Raw genomic sequence first — 26,527 nt, 5'->3', positions numbered from 1 at the left:
TAAAAACCACTGAGTAAGATGCAGTGGATGAAATTACTTTATAATATGGTGATCTTTAATTGAATCATAACTTACTTCTCCTGATCTACTAGATTAGTGACAAGCTTCACTTAGACTAACCCCCTCTGCCCTCATCTGCGGACTCTGAGCACAGGACAACTCCTGTGCCATCCTGATGCCTGAGGGGGTTCTGAGAGAGACAGAGAAATGGTTGTTCCTGTAGCATAACCCTGGCAGAAAGGCAAGGGTATCTTGCTGTTGCTGAACAATTTGAAAACTGTTCTGGCAAGTGCTTTCTTGGGTCTGGCTGACAACATTGCAGCATTTTATACTTCTGTTGCTGCTATCAACAGCATGCCTAGATACATTGGCAGCCCTGCAGGCAAGTGGCTCTAGACAGTGTATTTCCATCAGGGATTATATGGAGATGGCTGGAGGGAGCAAAGAAAGGGAAAACATATGAGTACTTTCTATGATGCTTTTGTAAGCTTGCTTTACTCACTAAAGTGACCCTGCTCAATTGTGCTGCTGTTTGTTGCCTTGGGGATTGTAGGGTATTGCATCCCTGAGAAGGTAAACGGTTGCACCAAAGTTCAGCTGCTTTCCTGGAAATCCATGAAGACCTTAGCCACAGTTTGGCACCACATCTTGGGGACATGTGCCAACCCACACATTCATTTGAAGGAAGAGCATAGCCATTGCTTTCAGAAGGCCTCACTCCCTGCAGTTGCTCTGGTCAGCAGCTGGGTGATTGTGTTGATGAGACTGTGATGATATTAAAATTTTACTCTGAAGTAAGGGTAAAGTTTGATACTAAACTACTGACGATAATTTGCATGTCTCCTTAATTATATGGGAACAGTTTTAATAGGACCTCCTTGTGCACTACTGAGTTTTTCTTACTAAGGTCCATAATTTGTTAACGTATCTGTGGGTGTGCATGGTCTTATTAATTAAACGTCACAGCTGGTTTGTATCTGTATTTTATGATGATGAAGGAAGGCCCAGCGTGACAAGGTCTTTAAAGACTTTGGTTCTTTTACCAGGCTTTTCTCAGAAACACCATACACAATAATAGTGTAACTGCAAAAGATTGAAATTATTCTGGGAAACTTGATTTATATTTGTGGTAAAACAGGAGACAGGTGTTGTTTCAATAGCCACAAAACAGATGCAGATGACTGGATTATGCATTTGTAAGACTGAAGAAAGTAGATGGATCTTGTTATAGGTCTGAAGTTCAAGGCCTGATCAATATTGTATTATAGATTCCTGTTCAAACAGTGAAGACAGAGGCTTAATACTGGAAACACTGATAGCAGTCCAGCTGGCATTTTTTTCTTTCCTGAAATGAATAGCTTGAGTGACTAGTTTAAAGAACTATTGTGGAGCAAATAATTTTGCAGGTGTAAAATGCAGTGATGAACTTTAATAGGCTGTAAAGAGTTCAACACTAAGGTAACTTAGTACTCAGCAAAGTGTTAGGTAGCTCTTGTAATCACAAATGCACACAGAGTTTGAAGAGCATGAAATAGCTTTTTTTAAAAAACTTCGTATCTCTAAATTTCAGGTTTCTTTGACTTAATGTGTATAAAAATTGTAATTCAGTAAAACTTGGGAGAATATTAGAAATTACTATAGTACATTTATTTTCTGCTGCTATATTCTGGATCCTATTTCAACTGAAATAAAATGGCATTGTGTATTTCATCTCTTACATTGTTTTTCCTTTGGTGTATCATCAACTTGCCCACCTGCAGATGAAGGGAGAAACAAAGATGTTTTGGATTGCTGGGTAGGGGAATTAAAATGGCAGATGACTTTTTTTTTTTTTTTTTTTTTTTTTTGGCCAGGAGTGGGGAGGGTTAATTAATCTTATTTTAATCATTAGATTTTTCTGTCTTGAATGCCATCCTGGGTACCTAGTGGGGAACAGAAGAAAGCAAAGTTAGTGGAAAACTAGAAGTGCTATATGCATGGAAGAAGAGCAAATCCAGCTTCTACTGTAGTAGCATCCCCTAGATGTGGCAGTATGCATTCAGGATTTGCAAGAAAGGTGGTCATTTCCATGGCTTTGCCTCTGTATAAAGGATTACTTGATCAAATTCTGGGCCTCTTTCAAAGATATGAAACCCTTTCTGGGTTCTGGGGTGAGCACATTTGTGGGAAGATTCTAGTGGTTCATCCCCACTTGTGTCATTGACAGTTCCTGTTGCTCAGAATATTTCAGTCTTCCAGTATTTTATTCTAGCTGTTTTTGACAGATACAGTCATTCAGTTATTACTGCTGTCACCCAGAAACACTGATTCGTACATGTAGAGAATATGGTGGAGTCAAGGCCTGAGGCTATCTTGGTGCTAGGTGAGCCTCATCAGCACTGGAGCACTGGCTTATCCAGTCTAACCCCTGAGGAGTCTCTGCTGACCCTTGTTGGCTGTAGTGCATGCTTGAGAGCTTGGGTTTCTCTGAGAGGAATTTTTTTCTTGAGCTTTACATGAATTGTCACAAATTCTGCAACACTTATGGCGACTTCTTGAATAATAATCCAGTGTAGACTTGTTCTTGTAAATCTGCTGTGTGCAGCATGGTGTATCCTCAGAGAATGTTCTTTCTAGTCCTTGCGTTACTGGTCATTTGCAAAGATCTCTGTGTTCTGTTAGAGGTGGAAAGATGATCCTGAACCTGATCCTCTCTGCACGCAGAGCTCCAATGTATGTAACTGAAGAAGGACAGGTCATGATGTTAGCATGTCCTTAAATGAGTGTCAGGTCAAGAGAGAATACCAATGGAGAAGGTAGGTGCCTAGGCCTGACCAAATGCAATTCAGGGTAGTGTAGAATAGCAGGAGGAGGATTCAGCTGAACTGCAGCCTGCTTGTAGTGGAGATACTTTACCAAAAACTCTGTAGCAGTATAATCCTTCTGAAGTAGTTTTGCTGCTTTTTAGGAAGGTTGGTTCTAGGACATATTTCACCTTAGGAGGCAGGAGTTTCTAACTTTGGTCGCTATCTTGGCACCCTCCAATTTCTGCCTAAGGCACTCTGTTTGCTTAAAACTAAGGCACTTCAGCCCATGAAAGACTGTACAGAAAGGGATCCTTGAGTAAAATTCGGTGGTTTGTAGTGTGCTGAGGATCAGACAAGATCATCAGGTAGTCCCTTTTTTTTCTTTAAACACTGAATACAAAGATACAAAGAGATCATATAGAAGAGAAACAAAGAAATTCAGACTAAAAAAATCCTACAGCTTGAAGAAAAACAGTAGAATCTTTCGTGTCACTGTAGACTCGTCCCTTGTCATCTCTAGGGAGTAATGACTGGAAATACTCTAAAGCAACGCATTATTTATCTACTTCATTAGGTGAACCAGTAGTGTGATCAAAGATCTGTACTGGTGATTTAAAATGAGCATAAAGGTTAGTATCTTAGAGTTTTGTTGTTAACTTAATTGATGCTATGGGTAGATTTTCGATGACAGGGATGGCTTCTGGACCTTGCAAGAGGCACCTTTTAATACTAGTTTACATTTTTACCACTATTAGGAGCGGTTAGGGGGTTTTTTTGTTTTGTTTTTGTTAGCTCCTATGGCATTTCACTGTTTTTTTCTTGAAGTAAGAGGCCTAGGGGCAAAGACCTAGCATAACGAAGGGGAATAGAGACCTTGCTTTTCTTCAGTCTGGATTCATTCCAAGTAGGATGTTTGGTTTTATGCAAATAAATGTAATAAATCTTTGATTTTTAAACCATGAGTATTTTTTCCATTTGTCATAAGCTATGTTATTGTACACACCCAGCCTGTTCCCACAGAGGCCGAACTTTTAATTTGAGAAGCTGTAACTCTTTAACTCTTTTCCTAATCAGCAAACTCCTGCATAACAAAGCAGACAATTTCAAGCATCCTGCAATCTCCTTTTTTTTTTTTTTTTTTTTTTTGATTCCTAATATGGGTATCGTAGTGCATACTGGTGTCACACAGAATAAATCCCTTGAATCAGCTTTACTAATACATATAAGCTTATTTTACAATGATATATTTTTCTTTCATGGAAAGAACACAATTACACTGATATCTTCATAATTCTGTTTCAGATGAGAAGAAGCAGATGGTTGCAAATGTTGAGAAACAGCTGGAAGAAGCAAGGGAACTGGTATGTTTTGGCTTTTCGTATGTTAACTGCTAATTCCTGGGAAAAATAATAGTATCATTAATGGTAACATTTAGCATACATGATGGCCTAGAAATACTGTGTTCATATTTCAGAATATGAAATATACAAGATTAAAATATTTGATGTATTCTCCTTGAGTAAAGTGATTTAAGGTTGGTAGTACTATTGCAAGCCATTGCAAGCAGCTACAGGCTTTGAGTTGCAGATTGAGTTTTTTGCTCTAGGATTTGCATTCAGTATGTACCACAGCTAGAGTGTTGTTTCTCATAAGATCCACTATGTGCTTGATGTAATCTCTGTGATAGTCTTGTAGGGTAATAGAGCGTTTTTTTTCTCTTTTAGTGAATGAGCAAACTGAGGCGTAAAGATATTTAGCCATTTCAGGTCAAGGGGGCGATGGTGGTGTGGGATATTAATCTGAGAAAAATATATATGTTAAACAAGTATTAGTTATTGGTCTGCAGTGGCAGAAGAAAGCAATATACATTAAGCATTTGTGACTTTTTCTATTTTATTCCCATTAAAAAGTGTCATGTACTTCATTTGGAATACAAAGTAAAGTTTTATAGATAAGGAGTGACTGAGCAAGAGTGTTTAGTCACAGTAAAAACTGAGTTTTTTCCATATAGCCAGTAGTTCTCTATCTGAAGTTCCTTTTGTCTATTGCCTACAAAGGAGTTTGGTCTATATAGTGTCAGAAATGTTATCTAAACATTAGGAGAAGAAAATGAAATTAGTACTCCTAATCTGGAAGCTTTTAAAGTTTTTAAAAGTGAGCAACTTTAGTATTAACTAAACAATAATATTGAAACTTTTTAAAAGTTGGTGACATAGGAAGAAAAAGGCCTCTGGTATGTTTGTGGATTCATTCAGCACTTTTGTTTTAAGAATTCAATTCAATTCAATTTAGACTTACAAGTAAAGTACTGGAGAGCTGGATCTCAGGATGACTCCACTGCAGGCTGCCTCAGTGACCTTGGCAAGGTGTCTAACTGCTCCCACTCAGTATTCTCATTGAAACGTGTGATAAAATTACTGTTCCACCTCATAAGGATGTTCTGAAGATATATTAAAGCTTTGAGGCACCTCCATTTTCAAAGAGATGAAGGAAAATAAAAATAAAGAAGGCTTTTTTCCCCCCTCCTTTTATGGCTACTTGACAGAAAAAAAAAAAAAGGATAGGGCAGTACAGAGAAATTACAGCATGAGTGTTCTGGTGAAAAATCATTCAGATTTGGTATTCTGTTCCAAGTAAGACTGGAAGGAGCAGAAATTGAGTTAATGGCTTGTTACTTCCCTTTTTATGTCAGAAAAAGATAATCTAAATTTGTATTTATTGTAAGATTAAAAAGTAAAACCTGTTTCAGCATTTTCCTTCTAATGATGAATTTAATTTAATGTACTGACTTTTCTTCATGCTTTTGTTTTAGGTCTTGTTGCTAACACTACTAGACAGGTTCTTCATGCAATTATTGGCTTTAAGAAATTATCTTACATGTTAAAGATTAATGTCAAGACTTGAGTTTAAAATCAATTTGAACAAACCAGCTAATAACAGATCTGATTAAAAAGATCCCTTCTTTAAACTAAGGCTGCAGCAGAAAACCAGAGCAAACCTAATTCCTTGCCACTGATACGTTTCAGGTATTGACTTGCTTCATGAAGTGCTATTGCTGGGATTAACTGATTTTGTTTTATTTCTACTTGATTAGGAAATAACCATCTCATGTATTATAAGTATTATTGAAGCGATATTGACTACTGATATTTACATTGACTAACCATTGATTTTTTTATTATTTTTTTCTTTTTAATATTGTCTCCTTTGGTTAAAAATCACTACTGTAATTGAATTAATATATGCAGAGCTGACGCCAAAACCTTTCCAGACTCTTAGGCTGCCTTTTCAAGCCATTGATGTTAAGTAAGAGATCTCTGGAGAAAAATCCTGTCATTCTTGCATCCCATGCAGCAGTATTTGAGTGTATTGCTTTTCTTTTTTTAACTATGATTTTAAGGAAGATGAATGCTGTGATAAGCGTAGAGAAATTCTTTGAAGTAGAATGTACTAGAAGAGCTAGAATTAATATTTTTGAATGATAATATTTTTGAATGAAGCTTTGTTTTTAAGACAAAAATGTGGCCATGAATTACATGCGTTCGTGTTTTATGAAGTGCACATCACAAAATTTTTGTAGTAATTTAAATTTACAGCATTGCTCTTTCTTTTAGCCCAAGGACTTTAGAATCTACATGAGTTAGTGAGGTATTTCAGAAAATACTATCAACTTTGCCCAAACATGTTTGAGACTGCCACTAGCTGGGCGATCAGCTGCTGCTTATCCCCTTTCTTTAGTAGTCCATCCACAGCTAAGAAATCCATGTCTTTTTGCAGAGAGAACAAAGCTTTGCTATTGTGGAGGCTGGATGCGTTTTGGTAGAAGAACGGTTTTGTCGTGGAGTAGATGCCATAGCGGAGTGGCCTATTGTTCACGAGTTTGAAGTGCAAGGATAGTGGGATACCTAAGGACGGCTTCATGCATTAGTGAGGACAGATTGCTGTCATTAAGAGAGGTTTTGGTTTGCATAGTGGAGGGGAGCATGGGATGATTCAAGTTGGAAGGGGCCTCAGAAGGTCTGTAGTCCAACTTTCCACTCAAAGAGTAGGAGTCCAGCTGTGAGGTCAGGCCAGGTGACTGAGGGCTTTTTCCAGTTGGGTCTTGGAAAACCTCCAGGGATGGAGACTGCACAGCCTCTCTGGGCAGCCTGTCCCATTGCTTGACTGTCTTCATTGTGAAAAAAGATTTTGGCTTTTACAGATGTTTCAAGACTGATGTGCCAAGGCTTTTCCAGCTTTTTGTAGAATCTAGCTATATTCTTCTTGCTTTCTATATGAAAAAAATACAATTTTATGACCAATAATATGAGATCTGAAAGTGAAGATGCATGAAATGAGGTTGCAATTAGACTGAAATCTGCCTGCACCACTCTTTTCTGCATGATATGGGAATTTTATCAGCCTAGGCACAAAATGTACCTGTTTAATCTCATGATGACAAAAAAGTATTAAACTTTGTTCAGCCCAGGCTCTTCATCATTGCCTGTGATTTTTCGAAGTACATGATGAATGTTCTGCTTTGACCATTCAGTCTCTGATACTGACTCTTTGGAATGAAGATTCTGAATTTCACGGACTGTAATCCGATTCCTGATATAAATTATGGATTTATATGAGAGAGAATTTCATTTTTATATAGTAGAAAAGAGTTGAGACTTCATTAAAATATTCCAACCTTGCACATATAATTCTGTGTATGTAAGAGGAATATTTTCTATGTTTATGGAAACATTTGAAATCAAATATATTTAAATAAAGTAGATAAGAAATAAGCCATTAACTTCAGCTTTAGCTTCATTTATAAAAACCTCTTTCGAAACTTAAGTCTGAGAGAAAGAACTGGGTAGAATTAGAATTAGTTTAGTGTATTTCAGTTCATTACTAACTATTTAATTAAACTCTGCTTTACAGTTAGTGAAATTAAATACCATTTTGTATATAACCAGAATAGTTTAGGCTGAATGACTTACTTCAGTATCTGGCAATTTCATTGATTAAATTCAGATGCTTTTCTTCTAGCATGAAACTAAAATTTTACAGTGTAAGCAAGCAATTACATAGTAATAAACCGTAGCTGTCCTTTATGAAAACCTGTATCTAGTGGTGTGGGGCTCTAATTGAAATGTATCTCTGTTCCAATATTTTGTTTTGGTTTTGTTTTGTTTTATTTTGTTTTTTTTTAATCTTTTTAAAGTAAAGTCAGAAAGATTTTAAAAAGCAAGTAAGGGATTCTTTTGCTGTGCAAAAGAGAATTCCTGAACAGACAGCACTCTAAACAGGAGGCTTCATGGCCTTCTGGGCAGATAATTAGCAGGCAGATTTGCTCTGGCTTTTAACTCCTTTTGATTTCTTGTGATTCTGTGCTATAATTGTGAGTTTAAGGCTCCTTAATGTTCTACATGATAAAAATAAATATAAGGGGTTAAAGATAGAATATATCTCCGAAGTTTTAGGTGTACAACTATACACCAGTTTTTCAACAGTCTTTTTATTACAGCCCTATAATTATGTTATTTAATATACCTGAATATAGATTCAGAGTGTAGATTTAGGCAACCGGTTCAGAAAGTGATGGTTACTTAATTCTACTAAATAAGTATTTTTCAATGAAACGAGAATTATTTTAGTAACCTTGAGGCTGGTAATAAATACATTTTTTTTAATGTGAGATAGATATCTATCCATAAAAATCTATATAGTTATCTATCTCACATTAGAAATATATATAGTGTATCTTTTTCACCTAGAGATTTCCAAAAACACACACCTGAAAGAAGATAGGCTATGTCCTGAACTATGGACCTTTGCAGAAAGTTATTTGATCTCAGTTTCACTGCTTTCTTGTAAAAAAATGTATTCATCAACATTTGGAATTGAAATCTAGAAAAAATTGGTTAGATTCATTCATTCTGACTGTTAATATTACTAATTTTGTCATTCCTATATTTGATAGGATATCAATAATATATATACACACCCTAATATACTTTTGATAACATTTCTATACCACACATTAAACAGCAGTATTCTTAATAAACAAAGAATACTTTTTGGTATTTATGAACAATTTAGGTAAATTGATCCTTGCCTTGATTATCATTTTGACATATGTTCATCTTCCTTATTTTTACTTGCTAGCTTGAACAAATGGAGCTCGAAGTCCGAGAGATCCCACCTCAAAGCCGAGGAATGTACAGCAGTCGTATGAAAAGCTACAAACAAGAAATGGGAAAGCTTGAAGCTGATTTTGTGAGTTTTTAACTTATAACATAAAGATGGCATCCATAGAAAATTTTCGATTCATTTTTTTATGCAGTTATACAAGCAATTGAGAGGATGTTTTTGACTAGTGTGACAGAGTTCTTCTGCATGTACCTTGTTGCATTTATGGGCAGATGAAAACTTAACTGGGTAAAAGTATCTTTTCCTTTTGTAGCAGAGTCTCGTTAATACTCAAATTGGTAGCCTTGAATCTGTTTGCCTTGGATCTGAAATTATTCTTGTGCCATCAGATGTTGTGTTTATGCCCTAGCAAAATTAGCCAGTATCTTAACTCTGCTTCTCAAGCAACATAGTGGAGTAGATCATCAGAATTAATACTTTATATATAAACATAAGTATGCCCTGAGCGCAGAATAACAGTCCATATAAGATAACTTAGAGTAATGCAGGCAGTAACATGAAAAGCAATACAATCTCCAGTCCATGGAATTTTTAGATGTAGTTTGTCTCATGTGCACTTCATTTCTTAGTCTCTGTGATTTCTTTTCCATTGCTCTTGGATTCTTTCTGGCTTTTGTACAAATTGGTTATAAATACTACATTTTTCAAGTAACAGATGCAAGCTAGCAAGATTCTCTTGTCTAGGGGCTTCTGCTACAACTATCAGTCCTTTCTTGTGACTAGGATTTGTGGTGAATAGATTTACATAGAAACAAAACTGTTTTCTCTAAAATCATGAAAAGGTTCAAAGGGATTGCAAAGTGTAGGAGAATGCAATGTTAATTGGCAGCAGCTCAGTTTCATCAGGGTGGGGAGAAAGAAATAACTGTTGGCAGTGTTTCCCATTCACTAGGGAGCTGTGAATTGCCTCAGATTGCTGGCAGCAGTTTATTCCTTCAAGGGAAGGGGAGTGAATGTTTATACCTGCAGCCAAGAAATCCAGCTGACTGTCACTCCTCTGTGCTTCTGCCAAGTTGAAGAGTCACACAAAAATGTATTAGCTAAAAGGTGCTTGCACTTTTGTAAAGTTTGAGTTCACCCCAAAATCCAAGCATGACATTCAGTGAAAGATCAAGAAAAAAAATGGAGTGAATGATGGAACAAAGTACTGAAAAAAACCCAACAGCTATGCTTGGAAAAATTTCAATTCTCCAGAAAATATCATTTTATATATAATTAAGTTCCCTCTGTATTCCAGTTTCTAGGTACTAACATTTTTCTGAGTTTGTATGTGTAAGTCTTTTGGCTTACTTTCCAGCCAAATAGCAACTTGCTGGAAACTTTATATAGCAAAATGATTCATTTGCAAGTTCAGAGCAGGAAGAGGAGGAGAGGGTGAAAGAAAAGAAATGTTATTTTGACTCTATAAGCTACTCTGGCAAAGGAGCTACTGAAGGTAGGAAGTTGAAAATGTTTGCCAAAATGAAAGTGCTTTTGAGTGTTCTATCTGAAAATTGTCCTGAATGAGTTGTGACCTGTTGGATTGTAAGCAAAGCATAGAGAGTTTACTTAAGAGCTATAACAAACCTTTAGAAAAATAGATCTAAGTTCTTTTAGAACAAATTCACTTTTACAGGTAAAGGGAAATTTTTAGCTGGGAGTGATTCTGGCAGTTTCGGGTCAGGATCAGCTTACAGATTTGCTGCTCAAAATTCTCAGCTCTCTTCCAAACTGCATACTGATGTGAGCTTGCAAAGTTGTGTGCTGATCGTTATAAATGGAATTGGAAACTCAGCTGGATTCTATTGTACTCAGCTTGGCTCTTCCTGTTTGAAGCAACATCTGCTCTGAGGAGAGGGTAATTCTCCATCAGCTTGAAGCATGTTTCATTTTAAAGAAACAATCTGTGTCAAACAAATTGCAAAAATTATATAGATCAGTATATTGTGTGCGTGGATTTTTTTTGTTTGTTTTTATTTTTGTTTTTGTTTGTTTTTTAAACAAGTCATCTTTTTCAAGCTTGAAGTGAATGCAATAACTGGGACTAGTAGTTTTCTTTTACATTCATGATAATGAACATAAGTTTGTTCTTGTGGGATCCCTGCAGAATCTTGAAAACTTGTCCTCACCCAGGCAGTTATGGGAGACAATGGTACAGCAATATGTTAGTTAGAAGAAGGAAATATGTGGTGTGTCTTTATTTGAAGGATGGATGACATTAAGGTTTAAGTTGTGGCATGTAATATCATGGTGAGTTTACTTGATTTTGGGTAATATGTATAAAAATGACAGAGCACTGGACTATCAGTTTGCTGTTATTTACTACTTACGGTGGCTTTTGGGCATCTTAATATGCCATGTTACCTCTACATACTTTGCTATGCCAGAAGTATATATATTCTGAAAAATATATATTGGAGCTTAGTTGAGTTGTGCTTTGAAAAATTCCTGAAAAAAAATTAACTATAATTAACTTTCTGATCAAATAGGAACAAGTTATAAACAGATTTTTTTTTTGATCTTATTGATTAGTCTTGTTATCTTGAGTCCTGCACACAATTCTTTATCAGACTGTGTAGTCCACAGAGGTGTGCCTGGAGGCGGCGATGTCTATGCCATTGCATTGCACAGGAGTAGCTGGTAACCCAGTACTTGCCTGAAATGGTTTTTGAGGAGAAAAAGCCACCTTACTTCTTCTTGGCCTCCCCTGTTGGCTAATGGGAATGAAAAAAACAATAGCTTAGTTTTGCCATTAAAAAAAAATCAGATTTCACAGTGCTGTGAATGTCTGTGGTGAAAATAAAGAGAAAGTATTAAATCTCAACATAAACCAGAGGTTAAGCCATGCTTTCTGATGCTTGCACTTGTGTTATGCAGTGCCATACCTGGGAAGAGGATGTTCATTTAGTGAGCAATTCATCTGATTTGTGAAATAAAAGGAGGAATGATTATTCTACATCAGACCAAAGAGCTATATGGCTCAATTCCAAAAACAATCGTCTAGGAAGAAATACTAGAATAGAGCAAGCAGGAAGTGTTACTTTGCAATAGTTTACTGTTCAACAAAATTATACATATTGAAAGGCTAGTTTTCAGGATTGTTTATGATGTGTAATAAACTTTATGTATCCAAATAGAATAAAACTGTCAAAGTTTATGTTGTATTTTTTGACTGACAGAGATAAATCTTAGTTTTATTTTCTGCTTTTCAACTAATATATATCTATCTCGCATTTTTAGAGTAGAATTTCATTCCTGTTAGATCTTGAAAGCTGTAGTCTCAGACCTTTGGTGGGTACCAGGCTTGTGCATGGCAGTGGCTTGCGGAGGCTGTGGTAATGGCTCTATCTTGTGGCCCGAAGTGGAGTTGCAGAGACCAGGTACTTCTGCTTTCTGAGTTGAGTCAGCTCCTGGAGCCATCTGCTAAGAGGCTCCTGAAATTGAAAATAAGCTTCCTATGAGCAGTTTTTCTTCTGTATCTACTGATGCATCATTCTGTGATTTAAATCTGTAAATATTTTTTTTATCAGCTATGTGACTGACTTTGGGGTAAGCCAGGAATGCAAAAATACCTATATTTTCTAGTAATCTTCTATATAAATGGACTATTCGGTGTTTTGGGTTTGTTTCATCTTCTAATAAAGGGTTTTTTTTTGGTCAAATATTATCTGAAAACAGCCAGTGGCCCTTTAAGCATGGGATTTGCAGAAGTGTTAAAAGACTGTTGAGATTTTATCAATGCACTTTGATCTGAACTTGTCCCAGTTGGTCTTGAATTGCAACTATAACAAATATGTGGTTATCGGCTAGTATTTGTGTTCACCCCCAGACTTCTATGTACTAGCTTGTCAGGACTTTGTAAACAAAGGCAGGAACTGTGTTGAAAACCTTACAACTGAAATGTGAGACATCAGATGCATTCAGATACATGGAGAAATAGAAAAATCCAGTAAGACTGTATTATTCAGTAATGCTCATATTACAAAAATAAGTTCTGCACAATCCCTACTGGAAGTGACGTGGGCATATACAACAAGAAATGTAGCCATCATAAAAGAGGAGGAAGCCTAATAACTGTTCCTGTTCTGTCAGGGTAGCACAAAGGTAAATTTTACGGGTAGTTTTTGTTAGTTTCTGTTCTTGCACCTTTCCTGAGGCTAGAAGAGGACACCCTTTGTCTTTATTCTGGAGGTTAATTCAAATGTTTCTCTGCTATGAGAAACCAACATGTACCCATCTAAGCAACTTCATTATCTGCCAGGAGCATACTTGCCCTTGTGCATGCTTACTATGCGGCACTGACTGTATGTGATGAAAGGGAAGCAAGCTAATTTCTTTAGAAGGTTGATTGTGGTTGTGGATATGGGGTGTCTGTGTGTGTGTTTTTAATGAAATAAATAGTGCAGGTCTGAGCTTTGAGTGGAAGTTCCAGCCCCTGCTGTCTAGTAAGGAAGAGGGGCTGTGACCAAATCAAAAAACACGGGAACAAGTCATGCTTCTTTTCAGAAATGTTGGACCAATAGTTGTAAGCTTCTTCTGAAGCGGAACATGCTCCTCTTCGTATACAAAAAGTATGCAAAAGCATACTTTTGCTGTGCGTACTGATGGAGGGAAACATGTTTTTGTGGTGTAAAATTACTTTTGTTGTATTAATGACTAATTTCATTACTGAAACTTAGTATGGATAATCATCTTATACATTAAGCTACTTAGGAAGCATTTAGTCATCTGGCTTCATTATTTCTATTACGTATTATTTAATATTGCATGATTAGTTCTTCCCCTTGATTCTTCTTATTTCACGTGTTGTGCATTTCTGCTGAAATGTTAGATAGAGAATTAAATCAATCCAAGAAGCAGTACTCTTTCCTTTTAAAGACTCAAAGTGGGTACTGATTTTGGTTATTCTGACCTTGAGGAATCAACTTAAAAGCAAGAAAAGATGAGGAGAAACCACCGTCATCTAGACAAATGCATTGTACAAACTTACCTAAATTTAAACGTTTTTGGCATTCTAGCAGTAGTTGCAGTCAATAGCTAAGATACATTTTCACATTTCATACATCCTACAGGTTTCCCATTTAAGATAATTGTTAAAATGGCAATTAGTGATCAGTTTTTAAAAATGTTTAAGGAGATCATCAGTGGAATTTCATTTGCTAAGGTTAACTCTATTGTGTGGCTCTGAGGGACCACCTGAGTCCAGAAGATAACCTGAAGAACAGATGCAATTGTACTACGTGTTCTGGCTGCTTCTCGCAAACACTGCTACGCTTATTTATGTATCAGTCACGTACCCAGACAAATATTCGTAAGCATAATGAAAGACATTTGTCAAATGACAAGTAAGCAGTAGATATATTTTTGGCCCAGGATCTTCCTTAGCTTTTCAGAGTGAGCTAAAAGTTTAGACATTAGACTGTTGCTGCTGGATTATTTCCATTTGTAAGGTAATGCATTATATCTTTATAGTTACAAATTTCTAAACTGCATGTGGAACATATTTGTGTAGTTTTATAGTGGCATCCCAAAGACATTACTAAAAAGAAGCAACCCACCATGAGTAGAGGCTGTATACATGCATGCGCCCTACTCAAACAGGCATGCCTGTAGTAAAAACCTGATGTTACTGACAAATTTGAAATTTTTGAAATCAGTTTAAATTTCTCTCTGTGAGTGTTACAGCTCTTGTCAATGGAGGCTTTGGAGAATTTATTTTAATGCACACAAGATTAAACTGATAAGTTTCAGGAGAAAGAATTTGAAATATCTAACAGTATATATTGTCAGTCTAATTTTAAGGAAATATTTTGTATACCAACATTGACCATAGGTTAGTTTTTTTTAATATCATAGACTACAATGGTTTATGTTTCATGTCACATATTTTCAGTCACTATTGATTATACCTTTTTCTCTGACCAGAAATCTATTTTTTTGTTTGTTTTACAGATGAGGCTAAAATTAATCCTAGTCTAAGCGTTATCTTCTTTCTTAATAAGTGGCCAAACCGTTCATGCTGTTTTTTTTTTTTCTTTTTCCCCCAAACATTTTGGTCACTTTACATCTGTGTATCATCTATATTTTTGCACATGCATAATTGTGTATTTTCTTCTTGTTTTTTGAATACTAAAGGGTGGTGTTGGTTGAAGGACTAGAGAACTGCTCATTCACTATTTACTTACTTTAAAAATACAGATTTTATAGAAACTATGTTGCTGTTTGAAACCAGAAATTGCAGTGAAAATATATAAGAATAAAGAGTCTCTTCTGAATAGTTCAATGATTTTATGGTTTTCTTTTTCCATATTCCCAACCCCTTCAAAATGCTCCTATGTACAGAATAGCCCTAGTGAGTCAGATTGAAGGACCAGCCAGCTTAGTATTTTGACAGAAGCTGCTAGTACGTTCATTAAAAAAAAAAAAAAAAAAAAAAAAAAAAAAAAAAAAAAGCCAGTCCAAATATTGAGACAGATTATCCAGTCCAAATCTTTCACAGATTCATTCAGTTAGTATTTAACCTGGTTTATACTTAGGACTTGTCAACTTACTGGAGGGTAATGAGATTCCCCATTTTAGCTATGCACTGTGTGTATAAGCAGTTTTAAGCCTATCGTAGATAATTTTATCTCTCTCTCTTTTACTTATTTATTTATTTTTTTTACTGTTGCCAAAAGACAAGTAGAAAAAATATCTCTCTATTCATTTTACGCAGTTAAAAATTCTATAGGCCTGTCTTAGCTTGCCTTGATAAACCCTATCCTGGAATGAAGGAAGCCAGTTCTTGTTTCTGAATATATTTTTTGCCCTTTGCGTGCTATTTTTCTGAATATAGTAGCTTTCCTGAGATAGGAGATCAGACCTCTACACTATGTTCAAACTGCACTATCCAGTGACACTATTTTTTTTCTCTGTTCCTTTTCTAATAACTTTTCATCTGGTATTTGCCTACTTGACTGCTGCTGAACATTAGGCTAACTTCTTTTCTGTAGAGCAGAATTCCATGTTGTTTTCAATTTGTTTTTACTTGTGTCCACCCCTTGGTGGGTTTGTTTGTAGAAAGTGGAGGTGTTATTTGACTCTTTGCAGTATTGTTATTTTTAATTTCTCAGTTTCTAAATGAGAAGATGATGATGCAGGAAAGAATATTCCTTTTTTCTTTTTCTTTTTCGATAACATTCAATGCCTAAACTGTGGATGTTTCTTTTTTTTCCTGTTTGTTTGTTTATTTTTAATGGAAGATTAGAGATAATGTAACTTAAATCCCCTCTAGAAAACTTGGGCTTATTTATTTTCATCGTAAGAAAACTTGTGTAATTTTGTGTGCAAGTATGGTGAGGGAAGGAACTTTGTTCCACTATTAATTTTACTAGTTGTGACATGCTTTTCCTCAGAGGAAAGCATGAAAGATGAGAGTTAACATGCTTAATTTATAATTAACCTAAGGGGTTATGATCATCTTAATTGAGATTCCTTCGAGGCTAGATCAGTGAAGCACATCTTATTTCTTGGTTTTATAATTCTATAGGAATTGTTTACAAAGAATCCTTCAATGTTTGACCAGTAGGATGCATCTCGTAATGTGATTTGTGAAGAGATGATATGCTGGGCAATGACAACCAAGCAGAAAATCTTAATTGTAGATAAATTGAATTCCTTAACTAGATTTTTTTCTCTCAACTGGCTTTACCTTGATACCCCTGTAGAGTTCTGAGTAACTCTCTTCAGAGATGTTGTTATTGTTGTTTTTTGGTCCTCGAGCAAGTCAGTGACTATGGTGGTGGTGATGATGAAATGATTTTAAGGAATGGTCTGTGGAGTGCTAGACTTGGCCCACTGATTACAGATAAAGGTATCACAAGAAAACATCTTGGTAAGTCTGGTAATTCTTGAATTTGACCAGAGGACTGTGAGTGAAAGGCATACTGATTCGTACCTGAGGAGCATTTGTGCCTCTTTCTCTCCTTTCTGCCTATGAACACGAGATATTTCTGTATTAGACAAAGGTAAAAAGAGGACCATGGCAGAAATCCTTCTGCAAAATATTATTTAAGACATGTCATAGGCATTTTTCATGATTTGGACTCTGGTATAGGAACGCTGGGTTTTTTTACTTGCTGTCCCCCGGCATTTAGAGATGTCTGAATGCCAGCCTTCATCAGACTTTCCCAGGGATAGAGTGCTATCACATCTGTATTTACGTACAATTTGTTCTTAGGTTTAAACTTTCACTTCTCAGAGCTGAACCAGAGTTTTCGGGTCTTCCTTGTCAATGTCAAAAGAAGCAATGTCCACTCGAAAGTACTTACAGGCAGCCAGCAGCTAAGGTAACTTCATACGCAGAAGGTGAATACCGCAGGTTGCGGGGCGGAGGGGGAAAAGAAGGCTTTAATGTTTTCTTCTTTCTCAGTGACTTCTATTTTAGTGAAGTGAGACTCCCCCAGCCGTCATGCCGACAGCAGCCGGCTGTCATTGTCCTGCTTTGGGTAGCAGCCGGAATAAAGATTCTGCAACTGGGGCTTAGCTGTCAGTTGTGATGACGAATAAAGCAGAAGAGGGTATATCTCACCGTGCTTTCGTTGTATGGGCTCACCTGCCCTCACAGGAGTAGAAATCTGATTTGGTTTCTAGCGTGAGTTAGAAATGTAAAGGTTTCAAAAACAGAAGCAGACAAGCTGAGTAAAAACCCCATCGTTTTTACATGCTTGCTTTACAGATTAGAACTACGCTCAAGTTCTTTAACGTGTTATTTCCTCTTTTTTCCAGCTAGAGCGAGGCTAATTCGTGTTTGACTGCAAAATAGGGAAAGACATGTGCTACAGATAAGGCAAAAGACGGGGCGAAGATAACGTTTTGACACTGAGAGGATTAATTATAGACCTTTTCAGATTTCTTGGTTTGTTTCTTCAGGTACTGACACTAGGTGGCACTGTTTGTTTGCTAAGCAGGCTTGGGGGGATTCCTCGTTTCTTTTTTCTTTTTTTTTCTTTTTTTTTTGCTTTGGTAGTAACTGAAATTACTGTTTCATGAATAAAATATTTCTGGTGGGATTTGCATTTCTATATTGGCTGAAGATACTGTGTTGAATGTTTTATTAACCAGCCCAGTGCAACTGTCAGCCTATTAAAGAGATCCAATGGACCCTGTTTAGCTAAATAAACTAAATAAATCCAATTCGTCAAATTGTGTTCCTGGCTGTTTATTTTCCATTCTTTTGATGTACAGTTTATTTTAAGTTAAAGCCACATAGTTTTAAAAATTAATGGGAAAATAGTATTTAGTGTTTGAAACATGAGGAGACTAATTGCCATGGTCAAAAATAGCTTTCTTTTATGGTGAAATTGCAGTCTGGAAAATGGTGAACATTTTATTAGTGACTGATTAACTGTCCCATGTCAAAAATTAGTTTGGTAAACAAGTGGTTAATGGCCTTTTTTGGCCTGTTTGCTGGGTTCTGTTGCGTTCATGAAATTATACTTGAAATACAAACGTTGTTAAAAGTATCTATTTCTGCTCAATTTTGAGTGGGTGTGCTTCATCTTGATATTTTCTCAATCAGAATTTAAGGGGATTTTTTTGTATGATATTGTACGCTAAGTGCTTATTGCAATTCCTAGTACATCATAGGCAAATATTAGAGCCTAAAAAATATCTTTGCATAACTGATTGTTTTTTAAGTCTGGTCATTAAACGTTGCCAAACAATATGAATATATTCATTTGTTATATTCTACTAGTACAAATAATATTTTAGTTGCCTTGTTTACTGAACACCTTTTCTATAGACTAGCAAGAAACAGACTGTAAATTAATGTTATTAGCATAATAAAAATTCTTGTCAGTGCAAATATGTTCTGGATTTGTTAATAAGAGAAATTATGAAATAGTGATAAGTGTTTTCTCCTTTTAATTCTGATGAATTACAGAGAGCTGCTTTAGTGATGTTGTGTATTAACTTTTGTACGTTTTCCAAGAAATTGAAATGCCAGAGTACTGTGTTTTATGTAAGTTTATTTTGATGCTCTGGGGTTTCCAAAAGTAGAATATTAAGTTTAATGCAGAGAAATGATTAATTTTAGTTAAACTGGGTTTTTTGGCTTTTTTCTGAAGAAATCTGCTATAGTGAACTAAAAATCCTGTGTGTGAACTATCGTGCAAGTACAAATTTCATACCCTTAGAGATTGTTAAGGCAAATCATAGCATCAGTTCATTTCATCTTTTTGTTACAACTTATGGTTGAATTTTTACTCAAACTGTAAAATTTGCCTCTAGTCCTCTCCCAAACTTTAACCCTAGAACAAAGTAGGTATTTATGGAAATGCTTCAGTGTTGAATAGAGTGCTGTTTCCTTATGTAGGCAGGCTTTCGTTTGTCCTGAATAATATTAAACCTTTAAATATTTACATTTTAGTATTTGCAAGTTGTAAATACTTAAAAATGCTACTCACTTACTAAAACACAAAAAGTCAGCTTGTTTTCTCCTTGACAAAACCTTCACAGCTTGTGCTGCACAATGATTCTTTTTAACACACCAGTGTCAAATATAGAAGGAACTTGATGCTTCTTTAGAACTGATAAGTGCAGGTAAGTGAAGGTGGGCTTTTATAAAAAGCCGAGCTGTTGTTTTGTTTCTGGCCTAAGGCTTGGTGAAGAACAAATATAAATCATAAAATGTGGATGGAACTATCTTAATTTTTTGTCTTCTAGTGCTTTTTGCTGTATGAGGCATGTGGTGAAAGCATCGAGATCTCTGTTCTTTTTTTGGTAACTTTTCGTTTGTTTTCTGCAATCATTTAGCAGTCAGTCCCAATCACAGTCCATTTCTCATTACAAGCTGCTATACAAACCACAACAAAAAGTAGTCCTTGGCCACTAAGTCGATTTAAGCTTGTTCTTCTTGCGTAATTGGAGAAGAAATGCCTCCAAAGGCTAGTCAACAGTCTTTAACCTATGCATTTGATAATTTAATGCTCATATACATTTATAAAAAATGGATCAAATAAAGCACCTCTCTTACTGCTCATCTTATTTTTATAAATTGTTCTTAGTGTGACAGTGCTGGGAAAATAAGCCTATTCCAGTGTTTTATAACTGTTAAAGAGGTTTCACTCCTGAAAGAGGTGATCAATACAAAGAAAATTAGAGTAGAAATATAAAGAGCAGGTATTAAACAAGGATATAGCTCCTGGGATCAGTAATAGATTATAGTCCTTTTCCCTGCTGTAGTAAGAATTAAAATCCAGCAGAAAAGGTGATGAAAAAAGCTTTTTGCTGACTCAATATTTGGTGGAAGAAAAAGAAAATGCTGGGCTGGGGCTGTGCTTGTTTCCCTTTGAGCAGTATTTGCTTTCACTTTCTGAATCCCCACAACTTTCTAACATGTCTCTTTTAATTCGGAGAAGTTAGGACTAGAATGAATAAGGGTAGTGTTTGCCAATGTACGCTCCTGGTCAGTGTGGAAACACATTAGTTAGGTTTTTGGAAAAGACTGAATTGCAATTTCTAACCTTATACTTGTTCACTGGAGACTTGAATGCAAAGTCTGGCAAGTCAAAGCAAAGACTTCTCTTGGATTTAGTGGACCTTGGATTGGACCTTAGATGGAAAATGTCCCTGTGTTATAAGCATAGCACCTTCATTTCCACTAGTTCATGAGTAGAAGACTTTAAGCCATTGTTAAATCAAAGTCTGACCTTTTCTAGAGTATGACACTGACCAAGAAAAGTGATATTTAATAACATAATGTAAGAGGAAAATAGTGGCATTAATAACAAATTGAATTCTCTTATTCAGAAATTTGAAAAGTGACTTATTTAATCAATGAAAGTGGTTGTTTTTCTTGGGACATACAAGTGCAATTGCAGTTTTGGCACAGGGATTCTCTTTAATTCTGTGTTTTTCATGGTACCTAGCACAAAAGGATTTCTAATTCATGAGTACAGTTCTTTGGTACTGTGGTAATGAACCTTAAATAAATAGAACTATGCAAAGAACTGAGTTGATAAGTTGATGCATTTCCTGTGATTATATTTTTTTCCTTAGGAAGTGTAGGCTAGTTTATTGTTGATGTTTGACTAGCAGCTATCTTTTAAACTACAGATTTTCATTGTTTATAACTTCTAGCATTCTTTAAAAAAGACCAAGAACTGTATAGCTAGAATTTATTTGGTTGAGAGTATAAACTAATGACTGCGAGAAGGGAATCTTAGCTTGAACTTTTTAAAAAATAAACTAGTTTATAGTGACTATGATTTTTGTGTTGTTTTTGTAGGACAGTATTATTAATACCTGTATGTAACCATCTGATATCCCTCTCCTTTCTGCCCAGTCTTCAAATCAATTATCTGCAGTCCAGTTGTGTGAGCTTCCCACAGTCAGTTCAGCCAACTAAATCAACATAAAAAGTTACAGAAAGGTCAGGATTAGGTTGGAGTTGCTAAGCTGAATCACTTTCCTAGCCTGTATAAGCCCTCCGTGCACCTTTTGTCTTTTCCTCATCTTCTGTCATGCTGTCCTCCTGTTAGGTCTTTATTTCAGTTGAAGACAACTGAACTACATCTTTCTATCTGCCAATATGTGGAGTCCATTTCAAATGTGTTAAGGTCTTTTTCTGTTCTCGTGCTACCTCCACTGCCTTTAGCAATGCAGGTAGGTAGCTCAGCACTTCTGCCATGTAGAAATCCTGGTTTAAAATGCATGAATTTTAGAGAGGATATAAGGAAAATTTGACCTTTTTCCTACTCCATTTCACTTTTCTTTTTCTGAGACAAACTTTAAGAATTTACTCTTAATTTGTAGCTAGAAAGTACTCTGCTAAAGACAGCTGTTGAGTTACCTGCTATCATAACCTAAGTATCAGTTTGCAAACCATTTACATGTTGAAAGAAAATACCGTAGCTGGGGTCTTTTCACCTGCATGAAGCTTCATGTGCAGTGGTGTCTTAGTTTGGCAATACTGTGATTTTTGAAGTGAATCCCTCTGTTCTCCTTGCTTTACTGTACATACATATGAACAGGATTATCTTTTTTTGAGGAAAGCAAACTGGAAACTTCATTAAAGGTGTGTACCAAACCCACTCTAGCCTTAATGGGGAAAGAAGGGTCTGAACTAATAATTGGTCCTTCAGACAGCTTTGAGCCATGTGTGAGGTGAGATGTAGGTGTCTCAGCAGCAACTGCTTTGATCTACTGATTTAAACCTATTACACAGAACCACTTCCTAATGTAGATAAGGCTTCAGAAACTATTTCCACAAATAGAGATAATCTTTTCCAGTATTCAGAAATTCAGGGATATAGTCATTGATTCATTGGAAAAACTCCAAGATCTGTTTTCTGTTCTCATGTTGTTAAATGTATCATTTTGGGGCAAGAATATCCTTTTAGGTAGTTCCTTCTTTTGTAGGAGACTTGGGCCCTCTGTAAAGGTCCATACCTCTTCCCCCACTTCTCATTTTTTAAATGAGAAAAGCAGAGTGCCTGACTTTATACCTTTAAATTTGGTTATTAGTAAGTTTTGACTGTCTTCATTTTTGTAGATCATCTTTTCATTTTGATCACTATGTAAAGATTATTTACAACAGGTCATTTCACCCATTTGTTATTTGAATGGAAAAACGGTGTCTTGGTTTCCACCATTTCCAATGCACTTCAGAGGTCTTCAGTGTCAAATCTGCAATATCAAACAAGGATTAATGACTGATATTTAAGATATTCCATATCTAAGTCCTAAACTATATGATTTGTATTTATGGTTTTTACTTAAACAGTGACCTGAATCAGTAAAAACTCCTGTTATCTAAACAATTGGAAATCCAAGTCAAATATTCCTCCTGCCACACAAATTTTGCAGAATGGTTAAGAGACTTTGGCATGCAATAGTTCTTTATGTTCATAGTATTAAATCATGGTATCAACTTGGGCTATCTAATAATCAAAAGTTTTCTCCACATCTTGTGCTGAGGTGTAGAGTGGGATTTGTTGAAGAAAAAAAAATTCCCTTTCCAGCAAAGAAGTATCCTGTCACCGACCAGTCTGTTCTTAATTTTCCCCCTTCTTTAAGCTCATCTGTATTATTGGCTGTTCCTTGTCCTGGGTTTGGCTTGGGAAGGACTGTTGGAAATAATCTAGACAATTGAGTTTATCCTTACTTTCAGACAAATGAGTTTGTCTTCTAAAGAGCTATCGCAGTCTGTCTGGAATGCCTCATTTTTAAGGGGTATGACTGTGTAGCAGGGGAGAAAAAAACTTCTTGAAATTAGGCTGTGCTGCCCTATTTTCTTTCTTTTTTCTTTCTTCCTTTTTTTCTTTTTCTTTTTTTCTTTTTCTTTCTTTTTTTCTTTTTTTTTTTTTTTTTTTTTTTTTTGGCAGTGTCTGGAAAGAAGTGAAAAGAATAGGTTATTCTTCTGATATTACAACTAAAAAAGGTGGAAGTATGATAGCATTTGTCTCAAGGGAAATGAACCAGGCACCTATTGCAGAAAGTAGAAATAAATGTATTGCATTGCTCAACTGCAGTTCTATTCAGAGTTTCTTGTGCATTACATTTGAACTTGTATCCACATTTAACATGTCCCAGATCACTTCAGAAGAAGAAATCTCTGTGTGTTTAAATACAAGTGGACAAGGATCTTTTTTTTTTCCATTAAATTAAGCCTTTTCCCTTTCCCAAACAGTTGAAATGTAATTCAGGTTCTCAGAGAAGTATAGTCTGTCTGTAAACTTCACTGTTGGACACATCACTTCAAAAATAGCCATATGAAGAAAAATGTATGATGCATTTATTGACAGAGAAAAGCCAATAAATCCAATTTGATTCAGAAAGCTGAGAAACATTTTAATAACTTTTTGACATTTTCCTGTAGTCCTTATTTACCTTATCAATAGTTATGGTGACATATGATTGTCAACTTTTTATATTAAACCAAACTAATAAATTAAACATGTTGTGTTTATACCTGATGAAAGCTGACGTTTTGGAAAGGTGTTAAAATATACTGACAGGTCTTGTTCATAAACTCCTTTGGTATAAATATGTAGATGACATCTTCAGATATTGTTTGTACATAGCCTGATAGGCAGGAAGTGTTGACAACGTAACAAATGCAAATGTCAACCCCACAATTTAACCTTTCTGTGTAGGAAAAGATGTTAGTTTTAAGTTACATGTATCTTTTAACTTTATTTTCAAAGTTTTTTTTGAGCCTGTTATCATTGCTGTTTCATGTGCCACTGAAAGTAACACTGCAATAAGAAAGATTTGCACTTAAGAGCTTTTCTCTGTGGTGTTCCTACTTAAATGACTACAGCTGAGAGTATGTTTTTTCTTCTAATTCTTTTTATTTTTCATGTTCATCTAGTCTCTTCTGAACCTCTCTGTAGTATCACCTACACATTCCTGACTTACCAGTAGTTCAGGGCTTGTAAGGGTGACTCAAGGGCAGTAAAACAATAAAAATATCTTTAAAATGCTGTTCCTTATGTTAGAGCAGTTTATTGTTGCAGCGGACGTATGGCCTTGGCTCTAAGACAGGTCAGGGTTGCTTAGTGTACAAAATATTTCTAATTTACGTGAGGCTGGTCTCCTCAGTGGTGACGTAAATCCACTGAGTGTTATCTATTCAACTTTTTTTCCTGCATCCTCTGCAAGCTGCAATTACTAACAAATTGTGTAAAGTTATCTACAGCTTCCAGTGTGTCAGGGCACTACTGCAGGCACTACCAGCCCTCCCTGTCCCTGGCCACCCCAGGGGATCTGCCCAGCCCCAAGCCCCCATTTCAGCCAAGCCTGGGGCCATCAGCCCTTGTCCCACTGCCGCATAGTGGTGCAGGGCTCCAGCCCCACCATGGCCACGGGCCTGATCCAGACCTTGACCTGTGTTTAAGAACACGTTTCAGAAGTGGAGGTCGGTGTTCATGGCATTTGGACTGTTGATGTTAAAGCTGTTGCTTTTGTAGCAGAGATTACAATCTGCTGAAGTTTTACTAGTTGTGGAGGAAGTTACTGCTGGTTTTATTGTTTTTCTTTTGTTTTAGATATCCATCACAATCGAACCTCTGTGTTATAAGTAGAAACAAAAACATGCCAACAGTTTTGGTGTTCTGTAAGTGCCTACAGAGGAAGTTAATGAAACACAAGGTTGGTGCAGGCATATAAAATTTAATAGATTTGGAAGGCTCTAGGTGCATTAAAAATAACTCTTTATCCAGAATAATTAACTACTTGGTATTGAAACAATCAGCTAAATAGTACAGTTCTAAGACAAACTCTTTTCAGTTGTCTCATGTGACAGGACAAGAGGCAGTGGGCAGAAACTGAACCGCAGGAAGTTCTGCCTGAACATGCGGGGGAATTTCTTCCCCGTGAGAGTGACGAAGCACTGGACCAGGTTGCCCAGAGAGGTTGTGGAGTCTCCTTCTCTGGAGATCTTCAAGGCCCGCCTGGATGCAACGCTGTTTAACATGCTGTAGGTGACCCTGCTGAGCAGGGAGGTTGGACTAGATGATCTCCACAGGTCCCTTCCAACCTTACTGATTCTGTGATTCTTTTTAGTACTGTAGAAACTTTGGTAGCACATTAATGGACACCAACTGTCTGAGCTGAAATATTTCTGCTAGCAAACTGATTTAGGTATTATGTATTACTACAAGTCGTTACCGAAAACATTCTTCTGTTTTATGGACAGATTTGGGGTGTACATCTTTGGTATTGCACAATTGACAGGAAACCTTCCAGTATTTGACTCTGCAAAAAACGTGAAAGTGTACTTTGCTACAGTTGTATTTTGTCAAATGGTTGAATTGACTTTTCAAAACAGTTGAAGCAAATTGTTAAGACTTCATGTAAATAAAGTTATATCATGTTTGATACTTACCTCATGTTACCTACCTGTGATACCAAGCAGTTCCCAATGATGCAGTAAGTGTATTTTACATGAGTCTTATTCCAAATCTTTCCTTGCAGAAATCATTGAACACTCGGGGGCAAAGTTCTTTCATATGCTATTTAACCACCATTGACTTAGTTTTCTGCATTACCTAGCCAAGTGTTTTCTTTAGACCCATTTCCTTAATATTGTCTGTAAATTGCTGCCTTGTGTAGTAGAATGGACATAATTTTGATCGCTTTATCCTGAAAAATGTACCTTTCATTTCTAAACCATTATCTGGGAGTTTAGCTTTAGGATTCCCAATAACTTTGGTAGGGCTTGGACAGCATGGTTTCAGCATACTTTTGGAAATTGCCCTTAATTAGCATTCTGGTTGGTTAGTCTTATTTAGCAGCTTTTCTGCACAGTTTAATACCAGCTTTCTTTTTCTTCCTCTATTTTTTTGTTGTTGTTGTGCATTTCCTGTTTAACAGAATGTTTGTTTAAGTAGACATAAGTGCAGTGAATTTCCTGAAAGTTGCTCACTGGGGAAATTGAAATGAAATTTTAAAATATTAGGAATGCTAACAATAAATTCTTTCATTTGCTGTAGGCGTCTTTAGGTTGGAATGACTAGAAAAGGTTCTGGTTAATTAGAAGTAATTTGTTAGAAACCTGAATCCTCTTTTTTTTATTTCCTAGATTAAAACTC

The 26,527-nt window shown here is 36.1% G+C and overlaps 1 protein-coding gene across 9 annotated transcripts in view; it reads left to right on the top strand.

The window, feature by feature from the left end:
• The window catches only part of VTI1A (vesicle transport through interaction with t-SNAREs 1A), a 275,825-nt gene that overhangs the window by 4,792 nt on the left and 244,506 nt on the right, over positions 1–26,527 (top strand). For all 9 annotated transcript variants that reach the window (XM_062579663.1, XM_062579662.1, XM_062579669.1 and 6 more), the window contains exons 2-3: positions 4,089–4,147; positions 8,925–9,035. In XM_062579663.1, the coding sequence (XP_062435647.1) occupies positions 4,089–4,147; positions 8,925–9,035 (170 nt within the window). The remainder of the gene's footprint in view (positions 1–4,088; positions 4,148–8,924; positions 9,036–26,527) is intronic.

The sequence above is a fragment of the Rhea pennata genome, chromosome 7, assembly GCF_028389875.1.
Source record: "Rhea pennata isolate bPtePen1 chromosome 7, bPtePen1.pri, whole genome shotgun sequence".
In the NCBI taxonomy this organism is placed as follows: domain Eukaryota; kingdom Metazoa; phylum Chordata; class Aves; order Rheiformes; family Rheidae; genus Rhea; species Rhea pennata.
This window is presented reverse-complemented; position numbering and strand designations above follow the sequence as displayed.